This window comes from Emys orbicularis, chromosome 25, assembly GCF_028017835.1.
Source record: "Emys orbicularis isolate rEmyOrb1 chromosome 25, rEmyOrb1.hap1, whole genome shotgun sequence".
NCBI classification, from domain to species: Eukaryota; Metazoa; Chordata; order Testudines; family Emydidae; genus Emys; species Emys orbicularis.
Window position 1 is genome coordinate 247,725 of NC_088707.1, and position 24,993 is coordinate 272,717.

Here is a 24,993-nt window from a genome sequence, read left to right on the forward strand (position 1 = left end):
ACAAGGAAAAATCACCCCTGCCCGGCGGGGCGTGCAGCTTTCATGCTCAAAGTGACCCGTCTGTGCCCGGCTGCTGGGTGTTGCTGGCAGAACCAGCTGATCCCAGCCCCTCCTATCAGGCTCAGCCCCGCGCTCGTGGGGGGAGAGAAGCAAGGCCCTGCCTAGAGCTGCGGAGTAAGAGTGGGGGCTGCAGGGAGTGGCCCAGATCTGGCCATGTCCGACTATCAGATCTCAGTGGAGGAGCTGAACGACCTGCTGGCTAACGGGAGCGGCTGCTACAGCCTCCCCAGCGCGCACAGCAACGAGGTGGCCCCCCGCATCCACGTGGGGAACGCGTGAGTGCGGGGGCGGGGGGAGGCATGGGGGTGGGGGGCTGAGGCCCAGGCAGTGACCTCCCGAGCCAGCACAGCTGTGAACGGCTCACACCGGCCTGATTTGAGAGCGGGGATTAGGTGGGGGCCGCGTGAGCCGAGGGTATGGGGGAAGCTGGGTTGCTGGTGACCCAGGGAGTCCGGTTCCCAATCCACTGTCCGAATATTTGTGTGAGAACTTGGCTGGGGCCAGGGGCCTAAGAGGTCGTGGGTAGAAAAGGTCTGTGGGTTAGGATTATGTGGCCCTTGGACATTCATGGTAAAGGACCCTGGGAGTTCCTAGGTTGAAGTTAGGGTCGTGTGTGTAAAAATAACAGGAGTACTTGTGGCACCTTAGAGACTAACAAATTTATTAGAGCATAAGCTTTCGTGGGCTACAACCCACTTCTTCGGTGTGAGTTTAGAGCTGCAGGGCCCTGTGGTATTTGCTAAAGGGTTTTGGTAGCCCACTGAAGTCCCAGAACTGAGGGATGTTAAAATAAAAGCTGTCAAAGCTAATTCAAGAGTGGGCTAAAAATGGATGAGAAATCTTGCTCACCAGGCTCAGACCTGAATGTGACTGTCAGCACTAGCCTTTTCCCCCTGTACAGCTGTCCTGGGGGTTGCAGTCCAAGTTCTACACTCCTATACTCCACAATAGACACCCCACAGAAATGGGAGCAAATATTCAAGAAAATGTGTTATTTACCCAGGAGATGGTAATTCTCTCAGCTGTTTGGGGGTGGGTTAGGTTGCCAACAACATTCTCCACCCATCTGGCAAAATGCCTGGGGCTGTTCCTGTTCTCAGTTGTAAGGTATTTACATTCACTCCTCCCAGACTGTGGGTTCTATTCTCTGCTCTGCTTCTGACCTACTGAGAGACCTTGGGCAAGTCACTACATTGCTCTGTGCCTCGGTTTCCCATCTCAAACTTTGTCTTGTCTGTTTAGACTTAAGATTTTGGGGGAGTGGACTGTCTCTTGGTAGCAAAATGTGGGCCTGTGGGTGCTAACATAATACAAATAAAAATAAAACTAGGACCTCCACCTTTATCCTAAACACAAAATAAGCTCTGCCTTGGTCCATAAGAACATAAGAATGGCCATACTGGATCAGACCAATGGTCCATCTAGCCCACTATCCTATATTCCGACAGTGGCCGGTGGCAGATGCTCCAGGGGGAATGAACAGAACAGGGCAATTTCAAGTGCTCCATCCACTGTTGTCCAGTCCTAGCTTCTAGCAATCAGAGGCTTAGGAACACCAAGAACATGGGGTTGTGTCCCTGCCTATTGTAGCTAATAACCATTGATGGACATATCCTCCACGAATTTATCTAAGTCTTTTTTTAACCTAGTTACACTTTTGGCCTTCACAACAGTTTGAAGTTAGTGCACAGTCAACCCATGGAACAATGTGAAATACTTCTGTATGTTAGTTTTAAAAACTGCTGCCTATTAATTTCATAGGGTGCCCCCTGGATCTTTTGTTATGTGAAGGGGGTAAATAACACTTTCTTCACACCATTCATAATTTTATACACCTTTAACATATCGCATCTTAGTTGTCTCTTTTCTAAGATGAACAGTCCCAGTTTTTTTAATCTCTTCTAATATGGAAGCTGTTCCATACCTCTAAGTTTTGTTGCCCTTCTCTGTTCTTTTTCAAATATTAATATATCTTTTTTGAGATGGGGCAGTATTCAAGCTGTTGGCATACCATAGATTTATATTGTGATACTATGATATTTGCTGTCTTATTATCTTATCTTCTTACCTTTCCTATTGGTTCCCAACATTCTGTTAGCTTTTTTACTGCTGCTGCACATTGAGCAGATGTTTTCAGGGAAATATCCACACTGACTCCAAGATGTGTGTATAGTTGGGATTATATTTTTCCAATGTGCATTACTTTGCATTTATCAGTATTGAATTTCATCTGCCATTTTGTTGCCCAGTTTTGTGAGATCCCTTTGTTATTCTTTGGAGTCAGCTTTGGACTTACTACAAAAGAGCAGGTTAGACAAACACCTGTCAGAGATAGTCATAAGAATATAAGAACGGCCATACTGGGTCAGACCAAAGGTCCATACAGCCCAGTATCCTGTCTACCGACAGTGGCCAATGGCAGGTGCCCCAGAGGGAGTGAACCTAACAGGTAATGATCAAGTGATCTCTCTCCTGCCATCCATCTCCATCCTCTGACAAACAGAGGCTAGGGATACCATTCCTTATCCATCCTGGCTAATAGCCATTAATGGACTTAACCTCCATGAATTTATCTAGTTCTCTTTTAAACTCTGTTATAGTCCTAGCCTTCACAACCTCCTCAGGCAAGGAGTTCCACAGGTTGACTGGGCACTGTGAAGAAGAACTTCCTTTTATTTGTTTTAAACCTGCTGCCCACTAATTTCATTTGGTCTAGATCAGTGGTCTCCAAATTGTGGGGTGTGCCCTCCTAGGGGGCGTGAAGGAACGTCCGGGGTGGTGTGGTGGGGCCTGGGCCAGCTCCCACGGGTAATAATGGACTCTTTATTCTAGCAGACAAAAGTATAACAAAATCCAGTGGCTAGAAACTGAAGCCACCAAAGTTCAAACTGGAAATAAGATTCACATTTTTAACAATGAGGGCAATCAATCATTGGCACAGATTACCATGAGATATGGTAGACTTTCCATCCCTTGGAGTCTGTAAATTAAGAATGAATGGCTTTCTAAATTATGGGCTGTAGTTCAACCACAAGTCATTGGGCTAGATGCAGGAATCATTGGGTGAAATTCTGTGGCTGTATTAGAGGAGGTCAGGCTAGATGATTGTAAAGGTTTCTTCTGGTTCTAAAATCTGTGTCGTTTTCCTGTTGACTGGTTTCTTGATGTCTCACTCTGTCCCCAGACCTCTGTATTGCTGTGAATCTCTATCCTAAACTGATGTATTGGATTTTCATTTTGACAGTACTTGTATTGATTGTCATCCTGATAAGGATGTGAACTTGTCCTGGCCTCTCCTTGAAGTCTTTCCCTCCTTTCTATGCCTTCTCCAGCTCCTTGTCCCTCTTCCACCCTGTCCCAACATTAGCTTCCTTCCCTGCTTCTGTAGTTCTCTCTGCCTTTACCCTGTCTGCCTGACCTCACTCCTCACACTGCCTGCTGATGTGTGCAGGGGCGGCGAGTTATATGGGCCCTGGTGCCCATGCTCCAGGAATATTCAGGACCCGGGGCCCGGCTCCACGAATGTTTGGGGCCGGGTTTCTCCCCTGGCCCCGCCTGCTGCCCCCACGCGCCTCCCCTGGAGTGTCTCCCGGCCCCGCCTGCCGCCCCCAGGCAATTTAAAAGGGCCCAGGGGCTCCCGGCCGCCACCATAGGCAGCGCAGTGGAGCTAAGGCGGCTTCCTGCCCACCCTCGCTCCACACCGCTCCAGGAAGCAGCTGACACACCCCTGTGGCCCCAATGGGAGCTGCAGGGGCGGTGCCTGTGGGCAGCGGTGCACCGAGCCCCCCCGCCTAGGAGCTGCTGCCAGAGGGGTGTGTAGGTCGCTTTGGGAACCGCCCAAGATAAGCGCGCACCCCTCATCCTCTCCTGCACCCCAACCCCCTGCCCCAGCCCAGAGCCCGCACCCCAATTCCCTCAGAGAGCCTGCCTCCCACACCCCGAGCCCGCACCCCCTCCTGCACCCAAACTCCCTCCCAGAGCCTTAGGCAGGTGGGGCGGGGCAGGACTTGGACCCATTCTGGGCACAAGCAAAAATTATACAAACCTGCCGCCCCTCGATGTGTGAATCCCTCTCATGTATCTATTCCCAGAGCCCATCTGGTTTCATCTCCCTCTATTGTATGGGCATAGAGCCTTCAGCAGGCAAGGCAGCAAGAAAATCTCTGTTAGTATATGCAAGAAATAAACCACAGCCCTACCAAGGTTCTGACATGACATGTAATTAGTCCACTTTGCTCTAGCACCTGGACAGAACAGGAAATTTGGTACCGATTTGGAGTTGTCTGTTTGGCACATGCTCCTGATAAGTAACATTGAAAAGCAGATCAGCTGTGTAGAAGGTGTATGAACAGTATCCCACAACAGCAGCAGGGACTGATAGAGCAACAGTTTGGTATAAATCCACTTTACACCCTAATTTCCTGTGTTTTGTATGTTGCAAAAGAATATACATCTTCCCTTTGGTGGGTGAGTGTGTGTAGGAGAGGAGGATCTTGTTTTGTCAGGCTGGTAAGAGCCTAGTTGTTGTAGACGTGTCAGTCCCAGGATATTACAGAGACAAGGTGGGTGAGGTAATATCGTGGACCAACGTCTGTTAGTGAGAGAGACAAGCTTTTGAGCTACGCAGAGCTCTTCTTCAGGTCTGGGAAAGGTACTCAGGCCAGGTCTGTGCTACAGACCTATATTGGTATAACGATGTCGCTCATGGGGGTGAAATCCGTGCCTTGAGCGACACACCGCGTAGACAGCCCTATGTCAACGGACCGACATAGCTACCGCAGCTTGTGGTGGTGGTTTTACAGAGTGGCTAAATGAGTGATTTTTACAGTGGTGCAGCTGTATCAGAACTGTACATGAAGACAAGCCCTCCGAGCGTCACAGCTAAATACAAGATCAAACAGATTGGATAGTCCCTTAGCACACATTCTAGGGGAAGTGACCCATTAACACCCTTGTAGTCATAGAACAAAAAGGAGGGGGTTTAGTGGGTTACAGATTGTTGAAATAAGCAATAAATCCAGTGTCTTTATTAAATGAAATATGGCTTATTTCAACAATCTGCAACCCACTAGCCCCCCTCCTTTTTGTCCTTTGACTACAGGGTGCTAACGGACCACTTCACCTTGAATGGTCCTGTAGTTTAGCATAAGTAGTTAGAATATATGCTGTTTGATCTTGTATTTAGCTGTGACAGCCAGAGCCCTTTCCCAGACAGATGAAGAGCTCTGTGTAGCTCAAAAGCGTGTCTCTCTTACCAACAGAAGTCAGTCCAGTAAAAGATACTACCTCACACACCTTGTCTCTCTGGGAAGAGTCTTAAAATGTAAAAATTTTGTTTGCATTTTTAAATCTGTGCTGTATGTACACCTGGAGCGGTGGATAATGCAGATCAGAAATGGGGGGAGGGGGGACTGAAGATACTTCCCTTTAAATGGGGATTTCATAATTTCCATAGCAACATGTTGTGATTTCACAAAGCTAGGATTATGACTTCACTGCAGGTTCAAACGAAAGGTAATGCTCGGTTGAGGATGGCACAAGCCCTTATCCAAACACGTGAATCTTCACGGTAGAAATGGGGATTCTGGGAGTTAGTACAAGCTAATGACATTGCATTTGTACAGACATTCTCTTTTTATAATGTCTGCCTTATCATTAAAGTCTCTGTTCAAAATCCATTAAATCATTCAGCAAAGTAACTGTGGAGGACTATGGTATAGCGTGATTTCTGTGTATGTTTTGTATTGCTCTTATGTGGCAGTACAGAATGTCAGAACGGTGTGAAAGTGTTGACAAATGAAAACAGTTATTTATTCTGGTTGTGGAACTGAAAGGTCAGATCTCCAATTAATTTGATAAAATCTTACCCCAAAGTAACTTTCTGGTCTAGTGTCTATTTAACTTATTAAGTCAACCATAATAGCTCATACAAACTATGTCCTGCAAAAATGTTCTGTTATACAATTGTTCTAATTCTAACAATTCAGGTTGTGTAGCAAGTCTGTATGAAGAAATTTTGAGTCATATCTTACATTACAATAGAACCATTTGAGTCTTCATTCTTATAAGTAACAAATGTAAAAAAAAATCTAGCTAAGTGGTGGTACACTGATAGTCTGTATGAATTGAGATAGCTTGAATGGTTCACATCTTGCTTTTGGCCCTCATTTGTCTCTGATTCCCTCCTGAGCTGTTGTCAAAGGTACTTTGCAAACATTGCAGCAAGATAGTGCTGGACAGCAGTATGGCAAATGTCCTGCCAAGAAGAATGAAGTGACTTGATTATTTGCTCTGACACTGAAACATCAACTCTGATCTGGATGGATGACTTCCTTTTTGGGATAGAGTGCCTGATTTATCACTGCCCAGTGGAAGCACTTACAAAAATATTTTTTCCTAGAGCAGACACATCCCTGCAGGGTTTCAGACACAGGGAAATCACAAGCCCAGTGACTGGCATGTGGGCAGCTGGATTCAAACAGATGAATGAGAATATCTGAGCTGGATTCAGAATAAACTTTTGATTGAAAGCTACTGGACTATTTCACATCGTGGTATGGCTGTTTTTTCTTGTGAATGAATCATCCAGAACTAAAAATGGGAGTGGTGTTAGAATATTCAGGGATCTCACTTAGCTCAGAAATTCAGAAAGGTGAGATTAAATTGGAACATAGACAGTGCAATATGAACAATCCCTCTGTTGAGTGACTTAGTGCCAAAGCACTAAATTTTCCATATAATATGGAGTCTTGCAACTTGCCCTGAACCCAGCAAATGTTGCGTTCAGGTCTGGTTGGGTCTGAAAACAACCCACCACCTCTTTGCTGCACTGTGGTGTGAGTGGGCTGACGAGTTGCAGTGCCATTCCCTCTGCAGCACACACAGTCCAGTGAGGCGGCAGTGGCCAGTTGGAGGGGTCACACATCTGCGGCTGCACTGACCTCATGGGCATGAGGTTGCCGAAGACAGATTGCAGGCATGCGAGCGGAAAGCACCCCACCAGACCGAGCTCCAAGTGGCAGCGCTAATACAGGTTCAGGAGGAAGTATTGAGCAGGTCTTGGGCTGGGTCTGAAAATGAGATGACTCAACACTCTCGGGCTTGGGTCGTGTTTGGGTGGGCTGTGGGTCTAGTTGAGTTCAGGTCGGGCTTTAAAATTAGGTCTGAACAGACCTCGAATGTAATAGATGAAGGAAACGATGAAAACGCAAAGATAAAACAGCAGAGGATAATAACTAAAAAGCATGTCCAGACAGTCCTAACCGTTCAGACAAGACCAGTTCCTCAAAACAGAGGCTCAAAGCAAAGGGTAAACACTATTCACAGGTTACTGACCAGTACAATTATATATTTTTCAGATAATAATGCAGCAGAATAATTCAAAATACAGCATGAAATCTAAACCAGCTTCTGTGATTATGGAATTTTTCTAGATCATCCTCAATCCACTGAACAAATGTCAACATTTTCCTCATGTTAACACTGTTTTTAATTGCATCTCCAGGAAGTACTTCACAGAAAATAATTGTTTCTGACTATCTCGTACCAATGAATCATAAATTCCTATCTGAATAGCATTACAAAAGAACAGGGCATGTTTAAGGCTTTCCCAATGCATGTATTAATGTCTGAGAGCCAGACTTCCTGTATCTTAGGGCTACAAGATATTAATGTGGATGTGATTAGAACCCTGCGCAGATACAAAATTTGTATCTGCATCCGTCCGAGATCTACAAACGTGGTCCACGAATGGATATAAAGCAGATATCCGCAGATTTGCAGGGCTCTAGATGTTAGGGAGTTTTTTTTACTTGCAGTGAGCTGCAGTCGATAATCTTAATACACAATTCTCAAATGTGTCCAAAGCATTTTAAAGAGTAATACACTCAGAGTCAGGCTGGGAGCAGACACTGCGATGTTATGGCATAAAAAAGTAAATGCACAGAACGCTCTTCAGCCTATTGGTTTGTGTGTTTGCATTTCCCCCTCATCTGGCCCTGTGCTGACATGGATCATTTATCTTTTTTTTTTTTCCTTTCCTTTTTTACTGCAGAAATCTGTGTCCTGTGAAAATTGCTGTTCTGTCAAAAAGCAAGCAAATTTTGCATATGTAACAGCATCACTTCTGCACTGCTGGTAGAGAAACTCTGTTGTATTTCAAACTGTGTTTTGGAAACCTATAAGCACCTCAAGCCACATCTCCAGAATATGTATTTGGTAACAAGATCTTGCTAAGGAAGTCTGAGTCTGGTTCATGGTGCCCATCTGAGTGGGGGAATTTTAGAAAGTACTTGTTCCTTCATGAGGAACTGGAAGTACACTTCAGTTTATCCTGCATTTATCGTATGTAGGAAGTGTATGTATTTGGGCCTGTCATCCCAGGGCAATAGGCAGGCTAAGATAAATGAGTTGCTAATGGCTGCCCACTAATTATAGGGCAGTTAATCTTTTGTTGGTGTCTTGCTCACATGATTAAGCTCTCGGTAGAGGTGTTGAGAAGAAAATTGACATGTATGAATATCCCAATAAGAACTGAGTTGTGCTGTCACTGGAGATACTGGTAGGCAGAATGGAGAAATTATTAATGAATTCTGTCTTGTAGCAAGGCTTGGCCTATAACTCTTTATTTGTTGGGTTGGCCGGCTGCATGAGTGATGTTGCATTACAGTCTTACTTAGGACTATTTACCATTAACTGGTGCCATATGTGCCTTTAGGACTGGAATTTTGTGGAAGGTAAAAGTGATCTATGGTAGGAAGAAAGACACACTCAGGTAACAGCTAATATTACAGGGCCAGAATGGGGAGAGTTCTCTATTCAGAGCAGATAAGATTCCATGAGCTTCTTAGGGGAAAAGAAGCCGATCCTGCTTTCCTTTCCCAGAGACCACCTCCAATGGAGGTGATGTTTGAGGGTGATACAATGAAACTGAAATGTAAGAAGTGGGATTTTCTGGGACTGTTTGAAAATGGAATTATTTGTTCTACAATAAGCAGAGGCCAAGCTTTGCTCTGTGCTTCCACTAAGTGTACTGATCAGAACCTTAGGTATAACTCTATGAAACTCATTTACTGTGTAAGGAATAGAGACCAGTCTCTAGTGTTATTGATGACCTAGTCTGTGGTTCCCAGACACAGGAGTTCCTACTGTCCTTAAAGCTCTCTTATTCCTTCAAAACCCAAAGGACTTCCATCAATACAAATGTCAGATATGAGAAGAAAGGACAAGGCATACACTACAGAATGAACGTTTTTCCTTTTGGCCTTGTTTTTATAGCATTTACTATTCTGTTCCAAGTAGAATTCCCCTGGCATTGAGACTCATCCCCTGGCACAGCTGTTATCCTGCCAGACAGAAAATTAGGCAACTTTTGTTTGGCTAATAGATGAAAGTCCTTAAAATGATTTGGCCCGTTGCCATGATTATTGGGTACACATGGCAGAACATGTAGAAAATTTGCTCACACATGAGGATTCGTCTGCAGTGTGCACTCATACTGAAAAAGGGGAACAATCACAGGGGAAATGGAGAAGGTTTATATGTTCATTATCTAACATTTTATTATGTGGTAACTGTGAGCTAATTTCTGCAGAACCTCAAAGTCCAGAGTGTGGGTTCAGTTTGGGTACAATTTACTAATTCAGATTTTATTTATCTATTTAGATTTCTAATAAAAAGGCGTCCATCCAAAAGCTGTGGGCACCTTCCCAAAACTTAGAAACCCATCCAAAAATATACAGCACATATGCTTCTCTAAAGCTCAGCCACTATTAAAATCTCTTGAGTCTGCTAAATGGAGCTGGAGCTCTTGAGAGAAGCGGCTTTCCCATAAGATTTGTGCTTCCAGACCCAGCTGGAAACATGGTGAAAGCTGATTTTTCACCGTAGTTCAGCTCTTCTGGTTCCAGTACACAAATGGGGCAGGTGAGTAGGGGAGTTCTCTGAAAGGTTCAGACCTCTGAAAGTTTGGTTTGATTTTGTTTCCAAAAGCAGGTGAAGATTTGGGATGGAGGATGCTGGTGGTTTCTATTTCCTTTGAACTACTTTGCCTATCCCTAATATAAATTCTAATGCAGAGAGCAGAGCACTGTCGTGATAGATTCAGGGTTGCCTGTGTTGCAATGCAGATCGGCTTTTGCCATTTGTACCAACTGGAGGTTTTTTAGGTCATGTGTCTTCATTCCTACATTTAATGCATTGTGATAATCAAGCCTGGAGGGCATGAACACGTTTATCATCATGCCCAGGTCTGTACCCGATAGGAGGAGTGCAGTCTTCTGGCCAGTTGCAGATGGAAATGTTTTTTTTTTGTTTTGGGGGTTGTTGGGTTTTCTTTTTGGCCACCATGGGTTTTTTGGTATCTGATAGAACTGAGGAATCTGAAGGGACCTATAAGCTGCGGGCCAACTTTTACAATGTATGAACAATGAGGCAAATACTTCAAAATGTTTCCATTTTCCTAAAATTATAGCCTCCCTTTTCCTTGGGTTCATCTTTTGCCAGATGCTGATTTCAACTGAGACTGAGAGCAGGGAGATGGCTGTGTAATACTGGCACTGCAGCATCGTTGTCACACCAGCTCTCAGTAGCTTCATGGATATTGAATAATACGAGCAAGGATTGAACTTGTTGTGATTCTGTAGGCGAGGGCTTTGGAGGTGGAGGAACAATTACCCAGAACAACCCCCTGAGTTTGTTCAGTCTGAGAGGAAGGACCTAAGCCATTTCAAGGTGTTTTCATTTACCCCTGCATGTTCTTGGAGGTAGGTCGAGGGTATTTGGCCATCAACAGTATCAGATGCCATAGAGAGATGAGTGTGAATGGAATTCCCTTGCCTGTGGGCCATCCACTAGAGCAGGGGTGGGGAACCTTTTTTCTATCACGGGCCATTGACCCACATAAAAAAATCAATCGTGGACCACATGCAAGTAAAAAGCAACTTAATTTAGGGATTTTTTTAGAGAGAGAAATATAAAACGTTCAACTTACCTGCCCGAGGCTTCCCCCCGCAGTGGGGCGAGCCAGCGCTCCTGGCTCCAGCCCCGCAGGGGGTATGAGGGGAGGGCACTGAGACTTGCCGCGGGCTGCATGAAATTAAGCAACAGGCCGGATCCAGCCGTGGGCCGTAGGTTCCCCATCTTTGCACTAGAGCAACATGTTCTATTTCTGTACTGTGTCCTGGCCTGAAGCCTGGCAGGGGGATCCAGGATGCTGGCAGCTGGTGCTGTTGGCTGTTTTTAACTGTTTCTCGATTACCTTGTGTAGAAAAAGGCTAAACAAGGAGCAGTGACTTGCAAGGCCTCCTTCATAACATCCATGATGGTTTCTTAGTACTGCTCAGACTTGCATATTTTAGAGGGAGTGGTGGATTCATCTTGTCACAGAAGGTATTGACAGTCTCTGGGGTCCCAGATATTCTCTACTCACCCACTGCCAAGGAAGGCAGGGCTCAGTCACAGGTGGTGACCATGGTAGCTCACAGTACATATGTGACTACAGCCTGTGTGAACAGGCTAAAAATATGATCAACTTTTGAGATAAAAATCTGTAGGCGACTCACTGGTGAGTGCAGACTGTTGAGTAACTATCCTGTTGGGATCCAGGAAGTGGGCAGGCGGAACTGCTAAAGGACCTCCCCCCAGCCTAAGGGGAGGATCCACAGGACCTGGAAGCCAAGTGATTCTAGGGGACAACTAATGAAATAACAGGGACAGGAGTAGCGATATCCTTGAGAACTTGTGGAGGATGGGAAGGGGCAAATATAGTCCCTATCTGTAAAAAAGGGGAATCAGGACAACCCAGGGAATTATAGACCAGTCAGCTTAACTTCGGTATCTGGAAAGATAATGGAGCAAATAATCAAACAATCAGTTTGTAAGCACCTAGAAGATAAAAAGGTGATAGCAATCAACGTGTTATAAAGAGGAGGATGGTAAATTAATTCTCCTTCGCTGAGGACAGGACAAGAAGTAATCTTAAATTGCAGCAAAGGAGATTTAGATTGGACATTAGGAAAAACTTTCTAACTTGAGTAGTTAAGCACTGGACAAATTACCAAGGGAGGTTGTCTAACCTGTTCTTAAAAATTTTCAATGATGGAGATTCCACAAACACCTGTTGGGGATGGTCTTGATAATACTGAGTTCTGCCTCGGTGCAGGGGACTGAACTAGATGATCCATTCAATCCTACATTTCTGTAATTCTGTGGGCAGCAGGGGGCTTTGTTATAGATTCTGAGGGCACTTGAAAATACTGAGAGTTTGGCCTCTTTTTATGTGATTTGCTAAGCCCCAATTGTTTTCTTGATACTTCTTACTTTCCAGGTTCATAGCCAAGAATATCATGAGGTTACAGCGCCTGGGCATAACCCACATCCTGAATGCAGCAGAGGGAAAATCCTTCATGCATGTGAACACTAATGCAGAGTTCTACGAAGGCACAGGCATCACCTACCATGGCATTAAAGCTAATGACACCCAAGAATTTAACCTCAGTCGCTATTTTGAGGAGGCAGCTGACTTTATTGACAGTGCGCTGTCCCAGAAGGATGGTAAGGCATCTCCAAGAGTCTCTCTGCCCTGTTTTCTAGCCAGTATGTGAATTTACTGGCCATTTGTTTCATTGTTTGAAATATTCCTTTTTTCTTTCCTCAGTTTTTCAGTGGAACAGAAACCAAAGCATTCAGATCAGGACTTAGACTTCTTGCTGAGGAGTTTAGGGCACTTGAATATACAATGTAGAATTTGCTGTCTGTGAACAGAGCCCCTCAATGTATGAAACAATGGAAAACTGCCACAGCAGTGGGTGATTTGGGGAGAGTAAAACAGCTGGTGCATCTTAGCAATGAAAGTGTCAAGGAAAAATCATATTGGAAATGCTATGCTAGGAAGAGAGGCTTTAATATTGCCTGAACATATTAGTGGATCAGAATGGAAAATCTGGAAAGTAATGCAGGACCCAAACACTAATTCAAGACAGTAAAAATCATAAATCAGAGTCAGGAAGGACATTGTAAAATGCAATACTCAGCTTGCAACACAAGCTAATATTAGAGACGCAGATTAAATGCAAATAACGCATGCAAGAGTGGATAATTTCTTAGCATAGGACAAAGGTAGTCAATAGGTGGACTGCGGGCCAAATCCGGACCACAAGATGCTTTGGAACGGACCACAAAATCTTTTTATTTACTTATCATTATTATTGTTATTTTTATATTATTTTCTCTGGAGTCTGGACATTGAGTATACCTTGACCAAGAAATTTGGATCTTGACAAAAAATAATAGGTGCCCTATGCCAGGGGTAATCAATGTATTTTTGAAAATCCTACTAGGCATCTAAATATCTTTAAATACCTGGCCCCTATTGTTTGTGAGTATCTAAACACCACTCTCTCAGTGGTGAGGGTTAGGGTTTGTCTATTTGTCAGAGGGTGGAGATGGATGGCAGGAGAGAGATCACTTGATCATTACCTGTTAGATTCACTCCCTCTGGAGCACCTGACATTGGCCACTGTCGGTAGACAGGATACTGGGCTGTATGGACCTTTGGTCTGACCCAATATGGCCGTTCTTATGTTAGGAGCTCACTTACCTATTTCTTTTCTTCTTTCTGGTAGCAGGGATAGTGGGTATATTATATTTTATATGACTGTGAAGGAATTCTCCCTTTTTTAAAAAGGGCATTATATTATTGCATCATAAGCTCCCATGCATTTGAGCATGGTCTTTTCTTTATCCGATATCCTGACAGTGGGCATAAGTTTTCACACTCTTGAAACAAATGCAACTAAAATCAGTTAAATTATGATCCATAGGTTTCATCCATCAATCCATTCTGAGCAGCTGTTTCCTCTGTCAACAGCTCTATTTGCACAAGGCTCAGAGGGAATATCCTTGTTTTTTTTTTTTACCCCTCTGTCCTTCCCAGAAGCAAGGAATTCTAGGAATAAGATAACATCCCCAGCCCAATATATCAGCCCCTCCCCCCCCTTTAGCCTCAGGAACTTGTTATGCCATGTGTTCACTCTTCTGTCCTGGACTGATGGGGTACAACTATTTTTTCACAAACCTTTCTTTGACCATGCACTGTGTGATTGTTCCTTTGAAACAGAGGTTTAGAAACACCTTCAATATATTGTCAATCTCTTGAAAGAGTTTTTTGGGGGCAGCTCCTCTCCCATTCACATCATATAAAGCATCTCCTCTCCCATTCATGGTCACACAACATCCATGTGGCAGCTACAGCAGTTGCCTACATTGAATAGTGATATTAGGAAGGTATTCCATTTATTTTGTTGACTTTTGTGCAATAAAAGTTGTTGTTTTTTGAAAAAAGCTAATTCTGCTGTGTTCAATGCTTTTCATTTAATCTCTTTTCCCCCTGCGAATTCTGTTCTGTTTCCCTCAGCTGGAAATGAGGAGTCATACCAGTATTTTCCCAATTGGGTCCTTTCTCACAGATTAATTAACAGTTTTCTACATTGAACAGCATTTGCTATCTGCACCCCATTCACCAAAAACAGGCAAACCTTTTAGGATTTGATTAATTGCTCCTCTGTTGTTTACTTGGTCATCTTTAGATGTAGCATGAATGCTCAGAAAGTAGGACAGCAGATAAGGACCAAAAACTCCAGCTCAAAGGAAGCAGGTTTTATGCATGTCAGGGGAATCACTGACATTTTCAGATATTTTAACACAACTGACTCAGTGCTGCTTCTTTCTCCCCTGGGGTCTCCTTCACATGTAACTGAGGTGGAAACCATAGCAAGGGAGTCTGAAGAGGTTACACGACAGGCAGAAATCTTGGGGAATTCAAGGTTTGGGTTGTATTTTTATTCAGAGCCCTCATTTTAACAGTAATAAAGAGCCAACAATGACCCAGTCGGCTCCTAGGTGAACTGTGCAAGGAAAGTGAGTTCGTAACTAAGGAGAAGAAGGAGGGAGGGTAGCTGTCTTGACTGTACATGCCCTTAGAACGGCCTGCTCATCATGGGGCCAGATGTGAAGTGAGATGTATCAACTTACTCTTTTATTCTTAGTGGGCTAAATTTGGAGATGGCATGTAGGATTGGGTGTAAATTACACAGTCTAAGATTCTGTAATATACACATAAGGGGGTGGCACAGAAGAAGGTATAAATTACACCAATTGAGACGGCCTCTAGACAGAAATGAATTTGGGCCATCTGTACAATTTCCTCATCAGGAGAAGTTTATAGACTTTACCAAGGCCCCAGTGCTTGTACAGAGGGCAGGGTTAATCTACTCTAGAGTTGAATGTGACAGTCCTTAATATGAGTGAAATTGTAAGGGCATTAATTAATGTTTGTTCAGTGCTTTGAAGGTATAAAGCAAGTTGAGTGATGAGTAATCCAAAAGAGTCTGCAGAAGGTGTTGTAGTAGCACCAGTGTATTTGAACAAGAAGAAATGGTAACTGGGAATTGGTGTAGCAGCTCCTCTGATTAAACATTTCTTTGGGACTCTGTTAAAGAGAGAGAGAGAGAAAGGGTGACACTCCCATGCTGGTTTCAAACACTGTCACTGGTCAGAAGATCAGAACAGTAGATAAAAGCTGTCTCTGGTTTGAATAAACCAGAAACAACGTCTGAGTCATGAGATTTTTAGCTCTGAGAACTCTCACTTCAGATGGATTATCTGGTTATGGTATGTGCCCCCTGGAATTTCTGCTGCACCAAATTATCTTAAACATTTTCAAATGGAAGTTCTGGTATAATATTAGATACCTTGCTGCTCCCCAGAGTCCCAGGAAAACTTGCTGCAATGCTGCAAAGCAAAGCTTGTAACATGGGTCTCCCCTGTACTGAAATCTTAGACATCCAGAGTGCAGTAGGTCAGCTTGTGCTTCTCGTCAGCTCATTATTTCTACTTACTTCATATTTCTTCACACGCTCCCAATGATTTTCTCAGCCCACATCTGAACAGCTGAAGTGTCTTTTGCAGAGGGGGAGAGAGAACTCTTTCTAGGAAGTCCAGGGGGATCTGCCTTTGGCATATTTTTATTTTTTTGGGAGGGGGGGTTAGGGGATTGACAACCTACAGTTTGGTCAATCTGATGAATTCCAAAAGCAAGAACTTACCTCTTCCTAGTAGCTTTGTGAGCCAGGGAAACAGGCCTGCACTGGGAAGGAGAGTTTAGGAGGTCCAGGCAGTTGGGGTGAACTGTAGCAGAGGCACAGAAGTCCTGCTACACCTGCTCAATTTGGATGGTGCTCACAGAAATGTGGATAATAGTGACAAAGTTACTCTGAATTTTCAGTGCCCTTGTTAATTCTGATAGGGCTCCTTAAGTCTCAGGTGCTGCTGTTATGCCACTTCTGACCTACCTGTCTAGTTATTATGCAAAAATAATAGACTTTTAGCTAGGCTAAAGGTCCATTCCAGTTATTAAATGAATCCATTGTTAAAATTATTTGTAATGTATGGTAGTGCAGGGAGTTCATTGGCTTCACTCCCCTTCCTTTTTCAGACAGGTCACCAGCCTCTCCTTCGTTCCTGTAGTGATAGTGATAACTTTTCTCGAATACTGCAATGATGAGCAAAGATGGAAAGAGAAGTGGCACCAAGTTCCATTAATAAATATTATAGACATAAAGGAGAGGAGAGTGGTTAGGAGATCAGCCTTTAAATTAACACAAAGGTTGCAATGCTGATGTTCCTAAAAAATTCTCTCAAGGATCTCAATAGCTCAAGGCAAATATGCTAAGAGCCTTTTCTCTGCTGCAGTTCACAGTAAACTGGCTTTCATGAGAGAAATGTGTGACTCCTCTGTCCTCTTGCTTCTGCAATGGGTTTGTTAGGGACAGCATCTCCTGTCTCCCCTGTGTTTAGGAAGAGGTTCTGTCTTTGGAAACATGGGCCAGTGAGTAGCAACCTGAGAGCAAACCAACTTGGGCCAGATTTCAAACAGGGAGAATGGAGGTGATATTTTATTTCATTTCTTATTGGTTATTTATTTACAGCACATTCACCACAAATAGCTGGAGTAATAGCATTCAGAATCCTGTATCAGTCAGCTGGCCGCATTCTGTTTGCTCTTGGTGCAGGTATGTTTTGTAACTGGGTTCTGCTGGCTATTGGTGCTGCATAGTCAGCACTTTCATTTGTATCCTGTTTGCTGAATGGGCAGCTTCTCTAAAATGAGAGCGCTTACATGCTAATGTGACTTCAGAAGCAGAGACCTGGCAGTAGCAGAGGAAGGTGTAACTGAGGTAGAGACATAGGAAGTGCTAGGATTACAGCATAAAGGATGTGTATCTTGCTTTGTGAAATGTGTTGTATCCAAACAACAACCGAGTCTCTGTTTATCCCATGCATCTGCAGTCTTGCATACTTTTAATTCTGTGTTTTTAATTTCTCTACCACATTGGTCCTTCTGCAGAAGATGAAGTTAGGGAGTCCTGCAGGCTGCTAACCTTATTCTAGGCCTAAAGATTGCAGGAGCTTAGCAAATGGAAGGAGTCCAATTCTTCTCTCTTTGGAAACAAATATGATATTTTCTGCTTTAATTTGTACAGGTGTTTATTATGTGTAATTGTTTTGCAGTCTGCTGGATGATGGCGTGGCTGCTAACAGAGACACAGTACCTGTCTTCTAGCTGAGACCATTCAAAATTCAGTCATTGGGCTGCTGAAGGACCAGTGTTACTCTGTTCATTCATCCTTCCATCAAAGGTGTTTCTGTACTGCTTCCCACGATAGTCTCAGTTATAATCTGTTGTTTTCTGTATGTTCTCCCTGTACAGGCCGGGTGTTTGTGCACTGCCGTGAAGGCTACAGCCGCTCCCCGACACTGGTCATTGCTTATCTGATGCTTCGCCAGAACATGAATGTCAAGTCCGCAGTGAGCGCTGTCCGGCAGAAGCGGGAGATTGGGCCCAATGATGGCTTCCTGAAGCAGCTCTGCCAACTCAATGAGAGATTAGTGAAGGAGGGCAAACTGAAGCCCTAAACCGAGGAGCTGCATTTTCTCAGAGGGGCTCTCCGGACTGTCAAAGGGTGCACGTTAGGTGCTTTAGATACCCAAACTTAAACTGCTAGGCTAGGTCATGCGGTGTGATGGAGGCAGAGTCCCTTCTTGTCTAGTGAAAGTATCTTCCCACATGTCTGGGTCTGTCCTTTAAAACAGCACAAAGCTCCATCACTCCTAGGAGTTGTTGCACTAAAGAAAGCTCTTTAGAGGGATAATTCCAACACAGTATCAGCTGTCATCACATGTGTTTGTTTCAGAGCCCACTGGAGGTCCCATGACATACGTGCTTCGCATTGACTTTGGATGTCATTTATTTAAGCTTCATGTTCTTGAATCCCATCAGTGCAGCTCAGCCGCATGGGTGCCCAAGAGCAGAAACGCACCTCCCTTCACTTGCTTTTAATGGAAGTACTGTATTTTTAAAAGTGTATCTCACACACTCACAGGTGCCTAAAGTCTGAGTGTAGGAGCTTGCAAAGATAGAGAAGTATATATGCAAATACACAGATGCACTCACCCCTATTAGTGTGTATAGCTTTGTGTGTGGTATGGATATATACAATACAATGTACATACAGGGCTTGAGTGTGGCAGTAAAGCCATACAGAGTCTGATGTTAATACAAGTACCCTTGTAAATAGAGTTTGTGTATCTGTTGTTTGTGTTTATTATTAAGTAGAAACAAAAATGCTGTATTTTTTCATCTTAAAATTCAGAGGGAAAAGTAAAATATAGAGAGCCAGTATCAAAGGAAAGAATCGAAAGTGAGGAGCAGAGAATGGGAGTGCTTAGGTATGTTGATCCTTGGTGTGGTATAAGAACCTGAAAGAAGACACACACAATGTGAACTGGCTGCTCATGAGGGATTTTAGTGAATTTCAGGTTCTTTTTTCTTTAACCTCACTATTATTTATATTGACCCTGGAAAGCTTGAACCTGAAATCTTTCTCCTCACTGAAATCTTTTCCCTTCAAGAAGCACACACACTGATTGCTTATTGTAAGATGCCCATTGTAAGGGACAGCACATTCTGGCTTGAAATAGGATTGCACTGTTTGTGTTTAAACAGAAATGAGATCCTGTTGTCCATCACATGGGCATGGCAAACATTTACTTCCAAGTGGTTGATATCTTTGGCCTCTCTTAGACGCTGCCCCATTGAGTCACTGCAGTATTTGGAGTGGGAGCTGCTTTGTTTACAGTGTGTATGTTGGCTGAGTGTGCAAACATAACTTTAAAGGCTAGCAAAGTGCTGTACTCAGGGCCTCCCCGGTGCACCCCCAGAGTTGTTGGTAATGCTATCAGAACCCTGCACATACTTGTTCAGTTTTTCTGTGTGATTTTATGTATTTAAAGGATAACATTTTAACAAGAAAAGCTCTTGTATTATTGATGCACACAGTGCCCAGCACTAGGTTGTTCTTTTTGTGTATTCGATTTTTTTTAACTGTGTGTCATTTCCTGATCTATTTTTATTTTAATATTTCTTACACTTAGTTTGGTTTCAAGAAAGTTGTGGGTTGGGTCACTTGTCCTATGACTCCATATGTGACTTCTGTAGTCAAAAACAGGGCTTGCTTCAGTTTCTTTGCATAGGATAGGGATAGCTAAACAAATAGTCCAGCCAGCCCCATACCCTGTCTCTGTCAGCAGCTAGTAACAGATGCTTCCACAGAAAAATGGCCTCAATGGATAATTACGGAAGAATCAGCACATGGAATTCAGTACATACTTACCCTATCTACTGAATCCTGTGCATTTAGTGATTGGCATTTGCCCTGAAGCAGGAGGGTTTACATCCTTTATAGAATTTTATCATATCTAATGCATTTGGGGATACTTTTCACTATCAGTATAAATGTCTGATTTTTAAAAAACCCTGACTTTCATATATTGTGGTAGTGAGTTTCACAGGTTAATTATGTTTGTGTAAAAGTCTTTCCTGTTGATCAGATTTTTAAATCTATTGCCTTTTAATTTCCTTGGTTGCCCATTTTTCTGGTATTATGAAAGATGGTTCATTACTCGTTCTCCATTTTGCATACTACAATCTTGTTTACAGATAAAGCTGTTTTTCTACTTCTATTGATGGAATAGAGCTTTTATCTCTTTACCTACATCAGTGTATTGCAAATATGAATCCAAATAATATAGAAAATATGTACACACACACACACACACTCTCTCTCTTTGGCTTTAATTTGGCATTTAGAAGGTAGGGCTCCAACCCAATGAGTGATCTAAAAAGAAATTATTATTAGGCATTAGATTTTTTTTTATTCCACAGATGCTCCTAGATTGATCTGTTTAGTTAGTGGGAGTGTGATCAGAAACATCCAGGAAGGATCTCAGTGTTTTTTGTTGGAATAGTAGAGTCCATCTGCTTTGTGGTGATGATAGGATTTGCACAGCTCTGTATTGTCTTGATGAACCACCTAAAAGCAGGTGGAGAGATTGCTGCTCGCTGTTGGCATATGACTAAAATGAACTGGAAATCAAGAAAGATAAGAAAAATATGGAGATATTTTTCATCTGTTTATAGGACCTTTTCAGAGTTAATTTGCAATGATGTAATATCACTAACTTCAGTGGCATAACATCTGATTTACCCCAGTGTCAGTAAGATCAGAACCAGGTCTTCAGTGTTCAAACTTGGCAGATCTGGTGTCTACTGAGGATGAATAACAGATGCCTGTGGGAAATAAATTAACCCAAAAGCAAGCTCTGAAACATTATATCCTATAGTGAGTTACTGAGTAGTTTGATTCATACATGAAACTGATTCCTTGTTTCCTATCCATTCTCTTTGTTCTGCTCATACTCTTGAAAAGTAGAGTTAGAGTATAACTTTTGATGTCACATGTGCTCCTCCAGTCTTTCATCTGTTCTTTCCATTTAAGTCCTTTAATGTTGCACAGTATTCTGCAGATTGCAGCTGTCTGAGAAGAGCTCTTAGTTCTAAATTTAATTCCATAATCATGTTATGCTTCTTAGTGCATCTCTTTGACTGTAGGTGCCAGATCTTATTAAAAGGAAAAAAAATAGAGATTTCTTCCATCATAAGATGAAATTGACAAAGTACCAAAAAAATACTGTGCCTTTTTACTGAAACTGGAGTGGAGCTGCCCACTGCTGCTGTGCGGGGAGGGATAGCTCAGTGGTTTGAGCATTGGCCTGCTAAACCCACAGTTGTGAGTTCAATCCTTGAGGGGGCCATTTAGGGATCTGGGGCAAAATCAGTACTTGGTCCTGCTAGTGAAGGCAGGGGGCTGGACTCAATGACCTTTCAAGGTCCCTTCCAGTTCTATGAGATAGGTATATCTCCATATATTATTTTATTATTACTGGCGTGACCATTGAGAAATATATTTTTAAGCACAGAAGAATAGGTAAGTAGGAACATGGTGCAGTACCAGTGATTAAACTGTTTTAGCTGTAACCAAGTATGCCTCTTCTGGATTTGTTGATAAAAGTTTTATCTCTAAATAACAGCACTTTGCTTTTTGTCAGAGTAGATCCAGTTAGAGCTTTGGAGAAGGTATATTTCTCTTCAGGATACAAACCTGTCACAGAGCAAGTAAATCTACCATGCCAGACCCAATACAACAAGAAAAAAAGCAATTGCTTTTTGCTTTGCAGGAATGTTTTGGGTTTGTTTGATTGTTTACTAAAAAAGCAACTCCAGTAGGTAATGAGTCCTCTAAAGTATCATTGTTGTTTGCAAACACTGTTCTCATGCTTCAGACCAAACCAAAAATGTCCCAGCCATTTCAGTACTACAAGGGCAGGGTTTATAATTTAGAGAAGAGTATGATGTTTGGGACTTTGCTTTAATATTCACAAACCTTTTTGTACTTTTTTGTTGTCATCATCTTTTGTCCATGCAACTAAGACACAGCTGTTTACAACAGAACTGCAACAGTTCTGCATGTCACACTACAGCAACACATAGTACAGCCAGAAATTCGTTCATGAATGGGTGCCGTTGCAACTGCGTACGGTGAACAAGTGGTTTCCTGTAAATGGCAAACATTTTGCAAAAACTAGTTCAGAGTTTGAGAGGTAGGATCTGAATGCAGGACTAGTAGCCAGTAACTACTGTGTTCCAATTCCATTTTGACTCATTGTATGACACTGGGCTGGTCACCTTTCTCCTATAAAATGGTAACAATACTTACCTACCTCACAGGGATGTTGAGGATTAATTAATGGTTAGAAAGTGCTTTGAAGATTAAAAGCACTATATAAATGCTGAGTATTATGCAATCTTTGACTTGAAAATCTTCTGTCACATGTATAAAGCAACAGAGGGTCCTGTGGCACCTTTAAGACTAACACAAGTATTGGGAGCATAAGCTTTCGTGGGTAAGAACCTCACTTCTTCAGATGCAAGAATGCAAGATGACTTGCATCTGAAGAAGTGAGGTTCTTACCCACGAAAGCTTATGCTCCCAATACTTCTGTTAGTCTTAAAGGTGCCACAGGACCCTCTGTTGCTTTTTACAGATTCAGACTAACACGGCTACCCCTCTGATATCTGTCACATGTATGGTTTCAGAGTAGCAGCCGTGTTAGTCTGTATCCGCAAAAAGAACAGGAGTACTTGTGGCACCTTAGAGACTAACAAATTTATTAGAGCATAAGCTTTCGTAGCCCACGAAAGCTTATGCTCTAATAAATTTGTTAGTCTCTAAGGTGCCACAAGTACTCCTGTTCTTTTTGTCACATGTATGTTTCTTCTGACAAGAAGGAATCATTGCAATAGATGTGAGAGTGGCAATGCTTTATAGTCATTTAAATATTTACAATGAACTCTCTCTTGGTCAGGGCCAGTTAAAATCCCTGATGCAGGAGTGAGTACAAACCGCAGGAATTTTACTTTCTTCAGTTTTATTAAAATTAGTTTTACTAGTTTGACTGCGCTAAAATAATTTTGTTCATGCATCCATGTCATGGGCTCTGCCAATGTGTAAAACTGAAAATAGAACAGACCTGGATGATAACTTCCATGCGTTTATTATTGGAAATTGGTAACCTCCTGTTCTGTGATATCCCAAGCCTAAATATAAATGGGCAGCTTCTGCCCTACAGTGTTTTCTATGGGAATTTGGAATTGAAAGTCTAAAATGTAACTTTGAAGCTGTTAGTACAACCCACACACTTTAAAAAGAAATCCAGATCTATAGATCTACGTATATGGCACTGATCTATACAAACACAACCTGCACTGGCTTTCTGTTAAAAATCTCAGCTCTCTGTTTCCATCCACTGAGATTAGCAATTGTACAGGTTTGTCAATGAGCCATTCTTATCTCCTTTGATGTACACTTTAAGGCTCCTGTACTACTGGAGTTGGAAAAAAGGGTTACAGCTAAACAGCTTTCTGTACAGGATACTAGAGAGGAAAATGTACGGGACACAAAGTTATTTACCGAGCAGGTTCTTTTCCTTTATCTTGGTTGGAAGGTTGGAGCTCCTGGTGTTCAGTAAGCGGCGTTTTATTCCATTATGTGGAGATCACTCCAATTAGAAAAATCAAATGTACAATGCTCATGTTTTGTGATGTGACAAAATAAATTACCAGAGTTAAATTGTTTGTTCTGTACAGTGTGTTGTGGTGTTTTGCAAAAAAAAAAAAAAAAAAAAACAACAACCAAATATGTTTTAGCAATGTGCAATAAAGTATATATGGTGCAGTTGGCATGATGAACGTTGAGGTGTAATCTGCATGGAATTGCAGCAGTTCGCAAGGGGAATGTCACAGATGGCCATAATTACAGCAAATGAGAGGAGCTTCCTCACACCTGAAGAGAGATTCTCAATAGAATATGGCTTCTATGGCCATTAAGAGAACACTCAAACAATTTGCACAGTTACCTGGGTTCTGTGCATACACAATCTGGGTTTAGTCCCCACAAGTTACCTGCTACTTATGGGCACATTCTGTACAAATGCAGAAAGGGGAAGGATTTGTCCTAAACACAAAATGAAATTTTTTTTAAATAAAAAAATAGATCATTTTGGAGATGCTGGAGCAGCCCTGATTTGACAGTTATCTGTTAAAGCTCCCTCTACTTCCCCTTGTTGCAGTCTGGGCAGAAATGTTCTCTCCAGGAATCAACTGTTCAAATATAAGACTTTAAAAAATTTCATTACAAGCCTCCCACCTTGCTGAAAAGCCACAGCCTTTGGAACTGAGCTTAGTGTGTCCTGCTAGTGTCTCAAATTATGCCAGTTGCTATAAGATGTCAGCACCTGTCAATTGCAATTAAATGTTTGAAAGTTAATTACCCAAATCCACATCAATTGTAGCTTACATTTTCAAAACACCGAACAATATTCTACTTTATTAAACACAAAGTCAGTGTTTAGGCACTGCTAAGATGTTTATAATTTCATGAAAAGGGGACTCCCTCTATCTGCCCCCTTTTCTGTGGTGAGCCAGTCCTTTTCTTCCATCTCAGATGCTGGCCACAAATAATGCTTTCCAAGTAGTTCTTGTTACATTATGTGCTGTAACTACCACTTAAAACAAATCAAAGGAAAAAAAATACAGCTGAGCTGATATGGATTTTTGAGAGCTGAATTGCAGCGAGCTGATTTTCAGAGGTGCTGAGCACCTCCAGCTGCCACTGACGTCATAAAAATACTGAGCACCCTTAATCTCACAAGAGTAGGCCATGCCTCTTTAAGTGGGCACGTGTGCTGGCAGCTGAGTTTTGCACATAGTTTATTAGGACCTGTGAATAGCAACACCAAGAGTGTTAATGGACAGTATTGATATCTTCTGCAGCACCGGATTTAGGCTTTGCTTCTACTGGAGGAAAGGGGAGAGAGAACCTGAAAAAGGAGACTTTGCCACCAAGCAGATTAAACTGCAGAACTTCAAGCAGCTGGATGGGGCTGGGTTGTGAATTTGGGTTAGCCATTTGAGATATT

At 42.6% G+C, this 24,993-nt stretch overlaps 1 protein-coding gene across 1 annotated transcript; it reads left to right on the forward strand.

Moving 5' to 3' along the window:
* The first annotated feature begins 213 nt into the window (after positions 1-213).
* DUSP3 (dual specificity phosphatase 3) lies at positions 214-18,033 on the forward strand. The gene is made up of 3 exons (XM_065422645.1): positions 214-335; positions 12,386-12,612; positions 17,828-18,033. Exons 1-3 carry the CDS (start codon positions 214-216, stop codon positions 18,031-18,033), a joined length of 555 nt encoding a protein of 184 aa, XP_065278717.1.
* The last annotated feature ends 6,960 nt before the right edge of the window (positions 18,034-24,993 follow it).